This window comes from Mytilus edulis, chromosome 13 (genome assembly GCF_963676685.1).
Source record: "Mytilus edulis chromosome 13, xbMytEdul2.2, whole genome shotgun sequence".
Lineage (NCBI taxonomy): Eukaryota > Metazoa > Mollusca > Bivalvia > Mytilida > Mytilidae > Mytilus > Mytilus edulis.
The window spans coordinates 60922886-60941073 of record NC_092356.1 but is presented as its reverse complement, the minus strand read 5'-3'; the positions used below and the strand labels follow the sequence as shown (position 1 = coordinate 60941073).

Here is an 18188-nt window from a genome sequence, read left to right as displayed (position 1 = left end):
ATTTTAATAAGATATGTTCTCTCTGTCATTCTTTATATGATTTTTTTATGATTGTTTTTTTTTCCCCAAATTTTGAATGACCGTGTATGGTGAATACCACACCTCTGGCAGTATGGCCGAAGTATTTCGTGACGAAACATTATCTCACCAAGAACATGGATTTACTGGGATCAATTATGGGCTCAATGGAGAAACCACCGTCATTAAATGATGCAGAAAGGAAAAAGGTCAAAGGTATGTGGCCATGGAATAAGCTTTGTTACTTATAATGACCATAAATTGCATATTTTATGGGTGTAAAAATTTGGTATTGTATGGGGGCGAGACAACTCGGCCTGTAGTTAACTCGGACCTTCTTTCCAAAAAAATAAAAATACAAAAGAGGAAACGTACACAAGTGTTTACAGTGTCATTTGGGACACTTACTAAAGACTAAAGACAAAAATAAGACAAAATGGGCTGTCAAAACGTCAGATAGTATTGCTTGTAATGACAACTCTAAATATTAAAGGAGAGTCATGAAGAAATAATTGAAGCCATTGAAGGGGAAAACATCTGCTATAAATGAAAAAGGTTTTTTATAAGCAAAAAATGTTAAAAAAACCAGACAAACATGACAAAGGAACATTCAAACTCATGAGTTAAAATTAATTCACAAAGCTACTGCTTAAAATAGGAAAAATAACAGAAAATCAACAAGACTCAAACCAATACATAGAACCCCGACAAAATAATTTTGGGGTGATCTCAAGTGTTCAGGAAGGGTAAGCAGATCCTGATTCCTGTTCCACATGGGTCAACCGTCATGATGCCCGTCAGATGTTCGTGTTAACGCTGCTCATGCAAGTACAAATTTGGTTATACATCTAAGTCTAATTTGATAGGTCACATTCAGGGAAAGCGGAAAGGGTTGTAGTAAATGGATACATGTACTTTAATGTAAAACATGTAAAATATTCCATTTTATCTTTGTCATACATGAGGTGGGGTAGGAGCGGTCCTGAACCCGAAATCCCGTGCTTAAAAAGCACAAAATCCTGAGGTGCCGATTTTAAATAAATTTAAATCCAGACATCCCGATATTCGAAAAAAAGAATTCCTGTATCCCCAAAGGGTCAATCACGAAATCAAGAGCTTAAAAACACCTGATCCGGGAGTCCCTATAAAGTTCCTATCGGTATCCCCTCTCATACATGTATGAACATGATGATCATGATGATTTAGCCTAAACTCAATATTTATACTTTGTAAGAAGTGGAATTAAAGACTGTCTGAGTTGACTTAAAGACTTTAAAGATTAATAAATAATAAAGAAAAAAAATTACCTCACAATTTACCAATTCAACCTAGACTTCTTTTTGTTGTTAATCTGGTTACAGTGAGAGGGGGTTAGATTGGACCTAATCCCCAAATCTGGGGCTTAAAGACATGAAATCCTGAGGTCCCAAATTTTAAAGAAATTTAAATCCTGACAGCCTGAAATTTGAAAAAAGAATTCCTGTATCTCGAAAGGATCAATCCTGAAATCCCTAGCTTAAAAACATGTGATCTAGACATCCCAAAAAATCCTGCCCCCTCTACAGTATATTTAATGGGAAATGAATCTGATATAAAATTGATATAATCCCAAACTTTATGAGACTTTGTGAGATTTATGAATTTTCAAATGATCTAATTGAAATCCATCAGAACTGCTCAATAATAAACCACTTCATTTCAAAGGTTCAGCATATACAATGAAAACATGCATGACTGTTGACATGATTAATTGGTCAGTTTTATACATGTTGTCTACATATATATATATACATGTTGTAATAAGTAGAAAAGTTATTTATTTTGTCATATAAAATTTCCAAGATACATGTACATGTATTGAAGTGTGATTTATTTGATGTGTAGTGTTTTATAAAGGTTTGTGAAAAAATTAGTACTTTGTATGCAATTGGCGTCATTTTTATTACCCCTATTAATTGCATTCTGTACTCCTCTGTAATGAAATGAATATGATTATGACTATAATTACATGTAGGTACTGTCCCATGAATATACAAATGATATATATATGTTCCTGAGTTAATTATGTTTTTTTTTAATAAATTGATATAGATCTAGATAACACGGATGAATAGAAATTTGAATTCAAATATGCATAACAAGCATTTTTGTAGTTTCAAGACAATAAATTGGATCTTTCTTTGTCCAGAATGGTTGTTGAATCACCTGAAACCAATGCTTTATGAAATCTTTGAAAATTGGAGTTATCTTTCTTTGTCCAGAATAGTAGTTGAATCAACTTAAATCGAAAATAATATATATATATACAATATACAATGCAATATTCACTTTACTACCAACTGATAAATTAGTCTTTACCATTCAGTGATTACAAGCACTTTGATAACCATTCTAGGGTTATGCCCCTTTACAAATGGAAAAATTGAAGAATTTTTTAGTTTCTGTTCTCTTAACTTAAGATTGTCTCAACTAAATTTAATGAAATGTGTATATAATGCTTATTACCTCTAAACTCAGTTTAAGTTCAATTTTTGTCAGCTTCACTTCTACAATTTTTGAGTTATGTTCTTTTATAACATTATATAAGAGCGGGGGACCGGGCATCATCTGTGTCCAAAGGGACACATTCCCCATTTATTTTTTTAGGAGTTACTATTAATTAATATTGATTTTAACCATGACTGTATGACATTTTATATTTTAATATTTTATGATGTATTTAAATGAGTAGTAATTGTTGCAACTCCATTACAAATTTGAAATGAGATCATTGTTGGAATAAGGGAAAGGGGAGGTAAAAAAAAAGTGGGGGGGGGGGGGGGGGGTTCATTTTTTTTTTTTGAGAGGATTAATATTCAACAGCAATAGTGAAATGCTCAAAAGCAAAAAAAAATTTAAGTTCATTAGACCACACTCATTCTGTGTCAGAAACCTATGGTGTGTCAACTATTTAATCACAATCCAAATTCAGAGCTGTATCATTAAGCTTGAATGTTGTGTCCATACCTGCCCCAACCGTTCAGGGTTGACCTCTGCGGTCGTATAAAGCTGAGCCCTGTGGAGCATCTGGTTTAAAAATTGGACATTGTTTTATATGACACAAAATACTATGGTTAAATCAAATTTTTGTCAAAGAAAATATAGAACTATCATTGATATTGACTAGTGCAAACATCCCAAGGTACTTCATTTTGAAATCTCTGTTGATAAATATGATTATAATGATGCAAAGTATATATTAGAATGTAAATAATTATTTCCGATATTTTGTAGCTCAGAAAGCAATGATCGAAAAGCAGCAAGAAGCTGACAAGAAAAAGTTGGTTGTATTTAGAGAAAAGGTAGGATAAGATGAATGTAAAAGTTAACATATTGTTTAAATATATTTCTTCACTCTTTTGGTCTTTTGGAAAATGTTGTTTGTGCTCAGCAGTGATGTCGTTAGAAGCCGGCAGCCGGCGATTTTCGCCGGTTATTGTCCTTTTCCCGCCGGCTATTTTTGCATGAGTAAAAAAAATTAATAAGATAAAAAAGATAATCAGGTTAATATTAAAAAATAATTGTTCAATGCATCAGCTTCCACGATTAAAGTCGCGATAAACAAGGATGTAAATCAGTGTTTACCTTTGACTAAATATAGTTCACGTAAATGCAGTTCGCTGATTATTCGTCTATTTAAAGTCGGTAAGTATTGTAATGTTTGCAAGGATAAAAAGAGAGACGTTCCGATGGACATTATGACCCTGTTTGGTTTTTGCTTCAAGAGAAGGAATAAGCCAAAGATGACAATAGCATGTTATGGAAATTAATATATCAGTCAAATAAAAGAAAGTATGATATATATAATGTTGTCAAGAATCTGGAAAAACAGCACCTTTTGAAGTTCACATTTCAAAGCCCACGACCACGTGGTGTCCAGAGAATGAAGGTCAATAACGAAAGTAGAATATTGTCGACCACAAATAATTTTTAAAAATATCTTTTATAGTTCAAAAGGATTTTAGTTTACTGATTACTGAACAGTTAACAAATAAGAGAAAATAAAACGACATAGCTTGACAACATGTTTGAAATACGTGTACAAGTCTTATATGAGAAAAAAGGGGGTCATTTGTCACTAAGTACGTACGCAAATAAATCGATCAAGATATTTAATAAATTCGATTATTTTTGAAATAAAATTATAATATTTCACCTATTATTTCACAGGCACTTGCCTGTGTATTATTTACATATATTCAAGAACAGACTTCCTTAGTTGTCTTACAAAAGACACCTTCCCAGAAAAAAATATAATATAGATTAGCCTTGCCAGGACTACGGATTCTCATTTAAAAACAAAATCAATGTGATTGAAGTCAACAACAAAAATAAGACAAAATTAACATTTTCCCAAGCATCTAAATCACTCTCAGGTACAAAATGTATGCTCAGAATGCAGGAATTTTAGTCTAAATTTTCAAATCTTTTTGGGGATAGCCAAGGACGTATATTATGTTAGTTATACGTCCTTGGGATAGCATACGATTTTATAAAATATAGCACCTCTGTAACAGTTTTAACTTTGAAATCGAAGCTCCAGCTGACTACTAGTCAGTGAATATTGTTTTTTAATTTTGTAAAAACAAAACCAACACTTTTTTAATATAAAATTAAAACAATGTTCTCAATGTCACAATTACAATTTTCATTTAAAACTAAATTATTCAAGTGACAATTCAAACCAGAGACAATATGTTTCTATTCAAACTAAGATTTTTGGATTCTTTCAGTTCAAAAATATTTACTAGCAGTCAACCTGCAGGAAAATGCACAAAAATGTATATTGGTCCATCAAGATGATCAATGATGTGATCACATGTACAGAAAATTTTCCCATCATGTTGCTAATTTTAGTTAATCATTTACATTATCTTCAGTAAAAAATGATGTTTTCAGAGGTCTGAATAAGGGTCTAGGACACCCCCAGAATGCAGGATTTTGCACCATTTAAAAAAAAAATCCTGGGGCCCTTGAGCCGGCCCCAGACCCCCCGCCGTAGTAGCGACGAGCAAGCTCGTCGACGCGAACGGCTTCGCCGTCCGCCTGTACTTGCCGCCTATTTTAGAAATTCAGCCTGCTTCTTCAAAACTTAGTGACATCACTGTGCTGTATTTAGACCCTTCTACAACGAAATTTGTTTTACATGCACACATATAAAAATTGCAGTTTTTATCCAAGGCAATCATAGGTTTGAACGTAGTTTTCAATTTAGACTCGTTATATATATATATCATGTATATATTTAGTTATTTGAAAGAAAAAAATATTGAGATGAACATCTGAACTTCATGTTAATGTGACTACAACTTCCTTGTAGCTTGTCGCCTTTTCCAAAAACTGTATCATAAGAATGTACAAGTGGTTTCAAACGATTGAATTGCCATTTATCATGTTTAGAGTATTGTTATAGTGAATATTGAAATAAAGAGTCTAAACTGTAATTTGGCATATAACTTTAATTGTACACATCAGAATAAACTTGTTCTACACTTCAACTGTTTAGTAAAGATCGTTGGTCACATTTTGAAACAAGATACAGTATGGTTTATTGTAAAAAATGTTGAAGGGAAGATATTTTACTATTGACCAAACATTTTTCTAGATAAGATTTTGGATGAATAGCAATATCGCATGAAATATTTACATTTTACAACATCATTTGAAATATTTAATGACATTTTTAGATACAGAAAAGGATACATGAATTCATCAAAGATCCACAGAAACAGAAGTTCAAGTTTGAAGTAATGGATAAGGTCTATAGAGCTATTGTGTAAGTTACAATTATACTTCAGTGCATCCATTCATATCAAAACAGCTTTAGAAAATAGAATATGTCCTTAATGCCATAAAGAGGTGGAAGATGAATTTCATTTTATCATAACATGTTCAGAAATTAATAAAACTAGGATCAAAATGTTTAATGAAATTTCTAGTATTGTCCCAAGTTTTAATTCAATGAGTGAAGAAAACAAATTTGATTTTATATTTTGCTGTGAAGAATGTGATATTTTACTTATTATTGTTAACTATATAAGTAAAATGTATAATGAGAGAAACAATTATGTCATTATATGAACTGTGAAATTGACGTCTCAACTTATAATATTATATATAAGCATAATATTTGAATAAATAATTTTAAAGAGGAGGCATGCTGTCAAAAATAGTATTATAATTAAAATTAATAATCTATAAAAAAAATAATTCTTTCAATGCTACATGTTTGTAGTGTTTAATGATCTTTAATGTCTATCGTTTTGTAATTAATATGCCTGTCTGTCTGTTTATTTTTGTTTTGTATTTTAGTAACAATCCTATTGTTTGGATTTTACACTAATAAAATTCTTATTCTTATTCTTATCAATTTTACCCAGGAACTACAAATCAGAATGCTATGCTGTGTGATGCAGCTTTAGCATGTTTAGATTCATCAATAATCAACTTCCAGTGTACATGTACCTATTACTACTAATACATTCTAATATATGGCCATATATGAAATTTTCTTTGTATATTTTTAGGGAACTTCATAAAAGAGATTCTTAGCACTTGTAATCAGGCTTCAAGTCTGCCTACTTTATCATGTGCTGCGGTTTCATATTTTCATTTTCATCACTCGAACATTTCCTGTTAACCTAATGCTTACATTGACATTACAGACATATGAAATAACAGTCACATAATATTAAAGAACTACAAATACATGTAAGAACATCCTGAAACTTGAAATGTTTTCAGACTAGTTGCTGATGAACTTCCTGTTTACTGTTTAACTAGGATATCATTAATGAGCTGTAGATTTAATACTTATTCTTGCTTTATCAGTAACAGTTGAATATAAGAGAGGTGAAATATACCATCAGAACATTCAAACAACTTGACATAAACAGATAATCATGATAAAAAGATGCAGGAAGATCAGACACAAATAGCATATAATTCAAAAATATTTCAAAGACTAAAATATCTAAACGAAATAAAGGATATGACACCTAAACCTAAAACACATTTTTATACGACCGCAAAAATTGAAAAAATTTTGGTCGTATATTGGTATCACGTTGTATACATTTGTAATTCTGCATTTGTTTTTATCTTCAGCCATGAAGTGACAGATGTGGCTGGGTTGACATCATTTTCCTTTGGGGTAGAAGAGCAGGACAGATATGTGATGTGTTGGAAAAAGGTAGAGATACCCTTTACACTCATACCCCAGATTTATTGGCCCTATCTCGGATTTTTAAAAGAATGTGGATCCTACCTATGAGGCAACATTAGGAGTTGGACTTGTTGAAAGTCTTATGAACTATGAATTAACCCCCCCCCCCCCCTCCCTGAATCTTTATCTGGATGCTATGCTGAAATGTGAGCAATTTATTATCATTACAAACCTATTATCATTAGTGAAAATGAAGAACAGCAATATTAGGATGATTATTCCCTAGTATTAATAGTTTTCAGTTTTCATGAGATTATTACCTAATGTAAAATCAAGCAAAAATGTTTTTGAAACAACAAATTAAATTGAAAATCAATCACTAAGATGTTGGTCCTATTATCATCTTCCTTTATTCTATCTTCCTCAACAAACAGATCTCTGGAATCTAAATGTTCTAATTAATAAATCTATAAATGATCATATGCAAAATATATGTGTTATGAAGGCTAGCCTGATATTCATATGCTGAAGACATAATCTTTCAATTAGTTTAATTGAAGTCTGGAGCTGGCATGTCAGTACTGTTAGTAGTCTGTTGTTATTTATGTATTATTGTCATTTTGTTTATTTATTTTGTTACCTGTTCTGACATCAGACTCTAACTTCTCTTGAACTGAATTTTACTGTGCGTATTGTTATGCGTTTACTTTTCTGCATTGGGTAGAGGTATAGGGGAGGGTTGAGATCTCAATAAACATGTTTTACCCTGCCTCATGTTTGCGCCTGTCCCAAGTCAGGAGCCTCTGGCCTTTGTAAGTCTTGTATGATTTGTAATTTTAGTTTCTTGTGTATACTGTAAACTGGGAAATTTTCGCACCGTCTTTATTTCGCGATTTACTAACACAATCCAAATTTGCGCCGTTTTGAATTTGCGATTTCCCAGTGGCCCATATAGATATTTTTATGCCCCACCTACGATAGTAGAGGGGCATTATGTTTTCTGGTCTGTGCCTCCGTTCGTTCGTCCGTTCGTTTGTTCGTCCCTTCGTTTGTCCCGCTTCAGGTTAAAGTTTTTGGTTGAGGTAGTTTTTGATGAAGTTGAAGTCCAATCAATTTGAAACTTAGTACACATGTTCCCTATGATATGATCTTTTTAATTTTAATGTCAAATTAAAGTATTGACCCCAATTTCATGGTCCACTGAACAAAGAAGAAGATAGTGTGAAGCTCAGGTTAAAGTTTTTGGTCAAGGTAGTTTTTGATGAAGTTGAAGTCCAATCAACTTGAAACTTAGTACACATGTTAACTATGATATGATCTTTCTAGTTTTAATGCCAAATTAAAGTATTGATCTCAATTTCACGGTCCAGTGAACATGTAAATTAATAGTGTGAGTGGGGCATCCTTGTACTACGGACACATTCTTGTTATAAATGATTTGGAAAGTGATATCTTAAATCAAGTGATAAAATCAATCAGAAATCTCTTGTTTTCGGTTCATTAATGTTAAAGTAGATTACAAGTTTGTCATGTTTGCTTGTAAAAACACATACACTATACAGAAAAGTAGACCTTATTAGGAGTGAATATGCGTAGATATATGAAGATGTGGTATGAGTGTCAAAGAGATAACTCTCCATCCAATTCACAACTTGTAAAAGTAAATGTAATAAAAAGAGTTTCCTTGATTCTTTCACGGTCGGTCTTTTTTTGCGTTTCTATTCTTACCGTGAAAATAGCGCAAATAAAACTCCCTCGAAAATTTCCCTGTTTACAGTAATTTGAAGTTTATTTTGAAGTCCATTATCACTGAACTAGTACATATATTTGTTTAAGGGCCAGCTGAAGGACGCCTTCAGTACAGGTTTTTCTCGCTGCATTGAAGACCTATTGGTGATCTTCTGCTGTTGTCTGTTCTATGGTGGGGTTGTTGTCTCTGACACATTCCCCATTTCCATTTTCAATTTTATTCTAGGGGAAAAGTGTATGGGTTTGGATGGACACTGCATATATTTAGATTTTGAAAAAGGTAGTAGCGAACATTATTTTCCAATGGTAGTAGTGGGGTATTAAAAAAAGTGTCATCCAAAATAATTGGTAAAGGATTTGCCTGAAAAGGGTGATAGGTACCAAGGTGGCAATAAAAATATAAGTTGAAGAAAAACCACAATATATACCGTACTTATATTTACAGGAATTTGCTCCTACTGATGATGAATTACAGGCTTACAGGAAAGGGGAGGAATGGGACCCAGAAAAAGCCAAATTAGCAGCTAAACAAAAGGTAAGAACTGGGACCAGGTTTAAGATAGGAAGGGAATAGAATCCAGAAAAAGCCATTTAACATTGGTACAGGGAACAGTTTAAAGATAGACAGGGATGGGATCTAGATGAGGTCTTATTAATAGCTACCGGCATGGATTTGTATAGTAAGTATACAAATCCTTGCTACCGGTAATAAAAAAGTATGTACTTGCACGAGATAAAGAGTACATGTATTGACACTCACAATTGACATTTGTATTGTAAAGATAAAATAACAAAAAGGGTGAAATAGAAAATAAAGAGATGTGGTGTGCTTATTTATGAGACTACTCCCTGCCGGAAACCAAATGACTCCGACTTCAACTATAGGGCTGTACAACTTTCAACATTTAGAAAAACCCATATTACATAGCATGCCATAAAAGATTATGACAAAAGGAAAACAATTTAAACAAGAAAACAAACAACCTCATTTATGAATAAAGACAACAACTCAAAAAATATAGTAGATACAGCAACTCACCACAACAATTAAATATCTGGCTCCAGACTTAAGACTGGCACTTACAAAATATTGCAGATTTAAACATGTTAGTGGGACCTCAACCCTCCTACTAACCTGTGACAGTGGTGAAACTGCGTAGCACAAAAACAATCTATAACAAAAATTTAGATTTCAACTTGACAACACACTGGGTTTTCTGTATTTTGAAGGCACTTTCAGGCTTGGTTTGATCTGCCATATTCTACACATATTTTTCTATCTAAAAATTACTCCTGAACAGCACAGATGAACATCATCAATTTGAAATATACCTCCATTTTGTCATCATCAGTAATTTTGAAAAGCGTTAACTTTGTTGAACATTTCTTAGATTATTACACTTGCACAGAAATGACAAAATGTGATTTTAAAATCTTCAAAGGAACATAACTTCTAAACGTTAATATGGAAAATCATCAATATTGCACTTGACATCAATTTTGTTATCACTTACATGCTAGTAAAATTTGAAAAGCATTCCTTGAACAATGCATACGTTATTGCATGGAAATGACAAAGTAGCAATTTCCAACATATCAATAACTCCTGAAAAGTGAAAATGTAAAAATATCAAATTTCAAATGAATTTGACTTAAATTTGTCATCAATAATAACAAAATAAAATTTAAAAAGCATTTTTTTTAATGTTTCATAAGTTATTGCACTGACACTATTGGCAGCATTTTTCCATCTGAAAACGTAGTTAAAATAATGTTGAAAATACTGCACTCATTTGATTGATACCAAACAAATTTTAATATATTGAATATCAGTTTGAAGTTATACATTGATGCTTTATTCTTTATCCCTTTAACAGGAAATTGATAGATTGCAGGCAGAGGCAGATTCTAATAAAAAGACAGAGAAAGTTATTCCAGTATCAGATTACAAAGATAAATACAAACATCTGATCGGAGATGAATCAGCCAAAGATGGAGCTAAACAGACACTAGCTAACAGATCATATGGTTTTGGTAAGAACGGCAGTTTTGGGGTCAACCCTATGTTACTGACTTGATACCTTGATCTTTTAAGTTTTATCACTACTACTGAGATTCACAAAATATAGTGCATGGATCATACCATTGTATGCATCCTATTGATGAACATTTCCAGAAAGGAGCAAGTTTGATGAGGGCCATATTTGGCCCCAATTATTAATTTCAATGTAACAAAAAAAAACTTTTTAGGTTGAATTGAAGACATGTGAGATAGATTTATAGAACTATTTCTGTCTTTCTTAAAAGCATTAAGTATTACATCCCAATTAGGTCAAAATAAGGGATTTTGGTGAAATTTGACAAAATCAGCCAGATTTTAGCTAAATTTAGGATCAGGAAACATGTGCAGCCGTAAACAAACTAATATTCAAGTTATAAATGTAAAATGTCATTACAAACATTATTGTAATGCCGACATTCCCCCCTTTTTATAGTAAACCTATGTCTGTATAGTTTCTCGACATTATTGAGGATAAACGATAGATGTTAGTGAGATGTCTAATGTTACAAGTAGTGTAAGACTTGTCATTGTTATTTTGGCTATTGTTTTCATGATACGACAGATTTGTGTATGTTAGTTTGTTAAGAAGTTTTAGTTCACGTACTGATTCCGTATTTTCGCGGTTGTTGCCTTATTATACTATAAACTCAAATAAAACTGTTCTAATGATCTACTAATAAATTTAAAGTCGAAACCCATCTTTATTGATGAAGATCAATCGTTGTTTACAAACAGTATCAACATTACGGGAGTTTCCCTAATATGATCCATGGTTGCCGATTGGTAAACAATATGTAACAAGCTCTGTCATTGGTCAGTCGAAAGTATAAATACCAAAACAACAACAGAAACGACGGAGTGTTGGGTTGACAAAGAATGGGTAGTGACAAACTTAAATAAAAGCTGGAATATGTAGCTTATTGAACGTTGCCTTTGTTTTAATTTAAGGTTCACGGTGCTGGTGCTTAGGGTGCCGGTGACGGTGCTAAGGTTGTAGGTGCTAAGGTTATCGGTGACGGTGCTAAGGTGGTCGGTGCTGGTGCTAAGGGTGCCAGTGAAGGTGCTGAGGTTGTAGGTGCTAAGGTTGCCGGTGACGGTGCTATGGTTGTCGGTGTTGGTGCTAAATAGGGTTGCCGTGACGGTGTTAAAGTTGTTGGTCTCGGTACTTAAATTTGCGAGGTTTTTATTATATCAAGTTGGTGGGGTATAAAGTAAAATTTGGGTATAAAATCTTCGTTTAGGGAGATTATACAAATAGTCCAAATAAGTAACCCCTTTAAAACTGGACTGTTGAGAAATATATAATCGGGTTGTATGTCAAAGTAGGACCAAGCATTACCGGGAACTCGACCAGACCAGTGACAGAGCCGGCAAGACCCAGCATCTCCAACGGAGATTATTTATTTTCGTACAAATAAAATATGAAACTTTATTTATTTAGACATTTTATTTCATAACTATATATATACAAGTATACGTTTTCCCATTCTGTAACGTGTTTGGTCCGACGGTTAAAAGTGGACGTCGAACCTTACACTTTATAGATCCTTTAAATCCCTTTTTCTTTGTGACCCTGTGTTCTCTGGTGGCCGACTCTAACACCAGGGAGGCGGCGTTACATTATTTTGAAAGATCTGTTTAGTAGACAGATGAGCATTGTGTTTCCTGTCCAATAATCAATGGAAATTTATTCATTTTCATTGATTTTTTGTTGAAAATCAAAACAAGTACTTTTTGTGACATCATGAATAAAACTCAGGAACGTAAATTGTCAACAAATAGACTAATTACCTATCTAATCACTGTATTAGCTATGAATTTTGTTATATCGGTCAATAAATTCCAATTCAAAATTCAAGCTAAATAAGGGGGCCCTTTATTCAACTTATCGTACTTACTCCTTTATCAATGAAATATATGCTCAAATATTCAAGTTACAAAATGATGATAAAATTGAGAAAGGAAATGGTGAATATGTCAAAGCGACAACCACCCGACCATAGAGCAAACAACAGCCGAAGGCAACCAATGGGTCTTCAATGTAGCGAGAATTCCCGCACCCGTAGGTGTCTTTCAGCTGGCCCCTAAAATATGCATAATAGTACAGTGATAATGGACGTCATACTAAACTCCGAATTATACACAAGAAACTAAAATTTAAAATCATACAAGACTAACAAAGGCCAGAGGCTCCTGACTTGGGACAGGCGCAAAATTGCGGCGGGGTTAAACATGTTTATGAGATCTCAACCCTCCCCCTATACCTCTAGCCAATGTAGAAAAGTAAAAGAATAACAATACGCACATTAAAATTCAGTTCAAGAGAAGTCCGAGTCTGATGTCAAAAGATGTAACAAAAGAAAATAAATAAAATGACAATAATACATAAATAACAACAGACTACTAGCAGTTAACTGACATGCCAGCTCCAGACCTCAATTAAACTGATTGAAAGATTATGTCTTCATCATATGAATATCAGGTACAATCCCTCCCGTTAGGATGATATATACTTGTTATGAAAGTTACATAACCTCTGTTTCCCATTCAGTACATCTATTACAAAATAATTTGTGGCTATTTTTCATCATCATAATCCTGTCATGTGTTAATTTAACAGTGAATGTAATTGGTCAAATTATGAAAGTTGTTGCATATAATTGTTCGGTTGTCAAAATGCATAATGTCCAAGGGTGATTGTTAAATATCTTACCTTATAGATAAGTTATGAAAATGTCAAATTTTCTAATTAATTTACTTGTACATGTTGTACACGAGCATCACAGGTGCAGGAAAATTGGTACCGTTAATGTTATCACTTTTCTCTGTCATTCATAGTCAACAGAAAAATTGATTCAGTTATATTTGTTAGTTGAGGAAAATTTAGATTTTCTTTGATATTTGATTTCGTAATTCGTATATTTTATAAGTGCTGCAAATATATCTGTAAGATTGTACCGGTACTTCCTTGAACACTTAACTTTGTGGTTATTTTTTTCCGACTAAATCCACAAAAATCAATTCTCAATAAACAATAATGAAATAGTGTTACCCATGACTGGCTTCTGACCATCCTTCTGTCCCAAAGGTATTTTCATAAATTAAAAGAAAGTTTTTATTGTCTAGAGATGTCTTTTTTTCACATACAAATCAAAGTTCATTGATACTTGCTAAAATATGTGATTGTTTGTTTTTTCAGTTCCCAGTGAAAACAAACGTGATCGAAGAACAGTAGAGCAAGTATTAGCAGACACCCGTGCCAAAAAGAAGTTAAAAACAGAAAGTTCATCAGCATCAGAATTATCTTCCCAGAATGCATCAACAGAGACTACTACCTCTTCCTGTCTAGATCTACCTTGATGTTTACTTTTACATAGTTACCTTTGATTAATATTGTTTGTATTTTATTTTAACTTTGTTTGAAGATTTTAACTTGTTTTAAAAAAAAATCATGTTCTGATGACAGATATACTTGCAGAAGCTAGACATTTTTAAGTATGTCTTCTCCAGTAATTTCAAATATCAATCATAAAAGGATAATAAGAGACAAAGGATCTGAAAAATGAGGTCCATTTCCAGTTAAAGTTTTATACCAATACATAGGTGCAGTATTACATGAGTTACTAAAGATTCCTGGAAGGGTTTAATTGTCTTCAATTGTTTAATACTCTCAATATTTCTGAACGTGTTCTAATAGCATTTTCAAAAGACCTTTCAACCCATGTAATTAACTTTATAAAAAAGGCTGCACATACTTAATATGGTTTTATAATTGTTGTATGAGTGTTCGTTAGGGCTGTTTCAAAATTGATGGGATTGATGGGAGGCATATTGATTAAAGTGGTTGGCTTCAATTTCTTTAGAATTTTGAAGTATAATGAGAAACAAATATACAATTATTGGTATTGGAGGTTGCTGTCTAAAAAAGGTTCCTGTCAAGCCTTTAAATGTTTGATATTTAAAAGAAAATGTTAGTTCCATAGTAATTTGTTTTGGGAAGAAAATCATGATATATAATGTTTTATGTTTAGTTTTAGATGCATTTTTTATAGAATCATTTATCATACTACATACTTACCTGTATTCATTTTCATAATTTAATAATTGTATTATATTACTGTAAATTTAGAAACTATTGCACACATATAATATAGGGATTTTAAATCAAATAATAAAATGTGGGATTATTGATGAAAGATAAATATCATGGTATTCTTAAATATGATTTTCAAGAAATTATGTATATACAAGCAGTTTTTGGGTTGTTTTCTTGTACTGCTTGACCTGGGGTCATTCTGGGGAATCGTGACATTGTGAAGTGATATTTGCTTTAAGATGCAATTTTTTTTATGAGAAAAAGCACTATTTGGAAGATCAATCATATGTTGAATTTTAACACTTCCAATTTGACTTTTATACATACTGGTAATCACCTTCAGCTTGCATTAAAAAAATGTCATTAGAATTTCCAAATTTACAGTAATCATCCATGTAGTTCACCTTTTTTTTACAGAAAATTTTATCATATCCTCTAAGTGATGGAAATTTGTTATTAATCTTGACATTTTTGTTTCATTTTTTTGTAGATTATAGAGTTATCTCCCATATAAAATGTTATGAATAATCACTTGTCAGCAAACAGCAATATGTTACATATTAAATGTATACATGTATATACATAAAACAGGCCAACAGTAACCTAGGTTAAATATCTGAATATCTGGACAAAATACATTTTGTTTACAACAATGGAAAATAATTGTAAAATGAAAAGTATGAAATATAGTTACAGTACTGTTATGTGTTGATGAATTGGAAAAAAAGAAAGAATAAAATAGTTTTGATACCCAACGTTGTTTTAATATTTCATTTCTTCATACAATATATTAATGCATTACTACTGTTGTACTGTATCACCACTGTCGTAGGTATGGGGGAGTAATTTACCTGGCCTCAACTTGTATGTGCCTGTCCCAAGTCAGGAGCCTGTAATTCAGTGGTTGTCGTTTGTTGTGGTGTACATAAAAGAAAATGTGTTTGGTTATTGTTTTGTTCACAAGTCAAACCGTTATTTTTTTGTTTTGAACTGTTTTAACATTTGTCATTTCAAGCCTTTTATAACTAACTTTGCCTATTAACACCCCGTATAACCCCGATACAAATGAAACCGGACGTTGACGCGTTCAAAGCGATAATAAGGACAATATTTAGGATGACAACAATTTCGAATGCCTCTCTAGAATTTATTTGAGTATATATAAATATGTTAATATGCATGCTAGTTTATTTATTCAATTATACGATTGTTGTTAGTTTTAGATATTGCATAGAACGTTTGATAAAACTGCTAGATGCAAAACGCACAGACATGGTGCAATTTCATACGTTTTATGAGATAAACAATGCTGAATATCTTTTCGTGCAAACACCTTTGCGTATTAATACCTTAAGCAATAACAAATAACTATACTTTGAATTACTACGTGCCTTCAAATGTTCCCTAGAACTAAGAATAAACACAATATCATAGTAAATAAGTTTTCTCTTACTGTATTGTTCGTTCCACCAAATGTGTCGCGTTCGTTGTGTGTTTTTAAAAAATCACTGTACAGTTCGTTGACAAAAACCGTCACAAATCACTTTCTTGTCAAGGTATTCGAGATGATGTCGGCGACCCTTTTTTCTGTATTTTATTGTAAATGTTTATCCGTTATATTAGTCAAAATAGTTGAACTTAAATCACCAGTCACCCAAAGCCAAAATTGCAGTGTTTATAACCAGCGTACATCTGATAGGAATGTTTCTATTGAAAATTGGGACTTTCAACGTTATTCCAGATGAAATGAACACTTAATAAATATATTCCAGAGGAAATAAAGTTTCAAAAAGTATAGAACAGTCATTAAAACATTAATGACTTCCTTTTCACAATTTGAGGCTCTTCCCAATGCTGATGTTGGTTCAAATTTGCATAGACAAAAGCAGACATAGGAGCTCGTTGAACTTAGTTTGCCGAAAGCCTTAGATGGCATTCCAACTGCTTTATCTATGGGTCTATGGGTGTTTTTTTTTTTTTTTTTTTTTTTTTTATACATATACAGCTTTTTAGATGTGGTGTGATGGCCAGTGATACAACTTTCCACCAAAGTTTAAATGAAATGGGTGAATAAAGCAATTATTATAGTCCAATATACAACATTTAACAGTGAGGAAAACCTATACCATATAGTCGGCTATAAAAGACACCAATATAAAAAAAATGTGAAAAAATAAAAACGAGAAAACTAACGGTTATTTATTTATAACTTATGGATCATTTATCAAAGAAAAAAAAATATGACAGGTCTATATAACCTATGATATACAGGCCCATGACTTAGGACCGACACGAAAAAAATGCAGCGGGATTAAACATGTGAGCCCCTAACCCTCTACTTCTTCTACTTCTACTATATAATGACCGCCTTCAACACGTTGAAGTTTACGTCACTTGTACTGCGCATTGCTTTGTGAAGACATAATTATATACAGTGAAATATAACAAATTTGTGATAATAAACAAAACAAAAAATTTTTACATAGTGGTAGTTCATATTTTTAATTTATTATTTTTAAATATTAAGATAAAACTATTGACACTTGATGAATTTATTGACTGTAGGTGTAGTTTGAGACGGCTACTTTGAACTACTCTATAGAGTCGCTCATCACAATACTCAGGGGAAGGCTGTTCCAGATTTTAATTGTGCGTGGGAAAAATGATTGTTGTCTTATTTGGGTTCTGCAGGATGGAATTTGGTATGACCCTATTGGACCCGCCTCTGAGATTCAGGCCAAAAGCCTATAATCCATTAATTGTTTTTGATTGCCGTCTACATCAAAAAGAAGATGTGGTATTGAAACAACTCTTCGCAAGAGACCAGACGACACAAAAATGAACAACTATAGGTCCCTGTACGGCCTTCAACAACGAACAAAGCCCATACCGCATAGTCAGCTAAAAAATCACACAGAAATGACAAATGTAAAACAATTCATAAGAGAAAACTTACAGCCTAATTTTTGCACAAAATAGTGAACACAAAAATATATATAACCACTGATTACAAGCTCCTGGCTTTAGACAGGCACATACAGAATATGGCGGGACTAAAC

General features: G+C 32.5%; 1 protein-coding gene across 1 annotated transcript; it reads left to right on the top strand.

Annotated features, from left to right (window-relative positions):
• Positions 1–95: 95 nt before the first annotated feature.
• On the top strand, positions 96–15884 carry LOC139500726 (sperm-associated antigen 7 homolog). Its single transcript, XM_071289564.1, has 7 exons — positions 96–234; positions 3292–3359; positions 5745–5833; positions 7165–7249; positions 9417–9506; positions 10849–11005; positions 14233–15884. The coding sequence occupies exons 1-7, from the start codon at positions 156–158 to the stop codon at positions 14391–14393; spliced, it is 729 nt and encodes a 242-aa protein (XP_071145665.1). The 5' UTR covers positions 96–155; the 3' UTR covers positions 14394–15884.
• The last annotated feature ends 2304 nt before the right edge of the window (positions 15885–18188 follow it).

Excerpts from the sequence above, each read along its gene's own strand:
- LOC139500726 (XM_071289564.1), top strand. The coding sequence starts at position 156 with ATGGATTTACTGGGATCAATTATGGGCTCAATGGAGAAACCACCGTCA. Across the intron at positions 235-3,291 it reads AGAAAGGAAAAAGGTCAAAG|CTCAGAAAGCAATGATCGAA; the intron begins GTATGTGGCCAT and ends GATATTTTGTAG. Across the intron at positions 7,250-9,416 it reads ATGTGATGTGTTGGAAAAAG|GAATTTGCTCCTACTGATGA; the intron begins GTAGAGATACCC and ends TTATATTTACAG.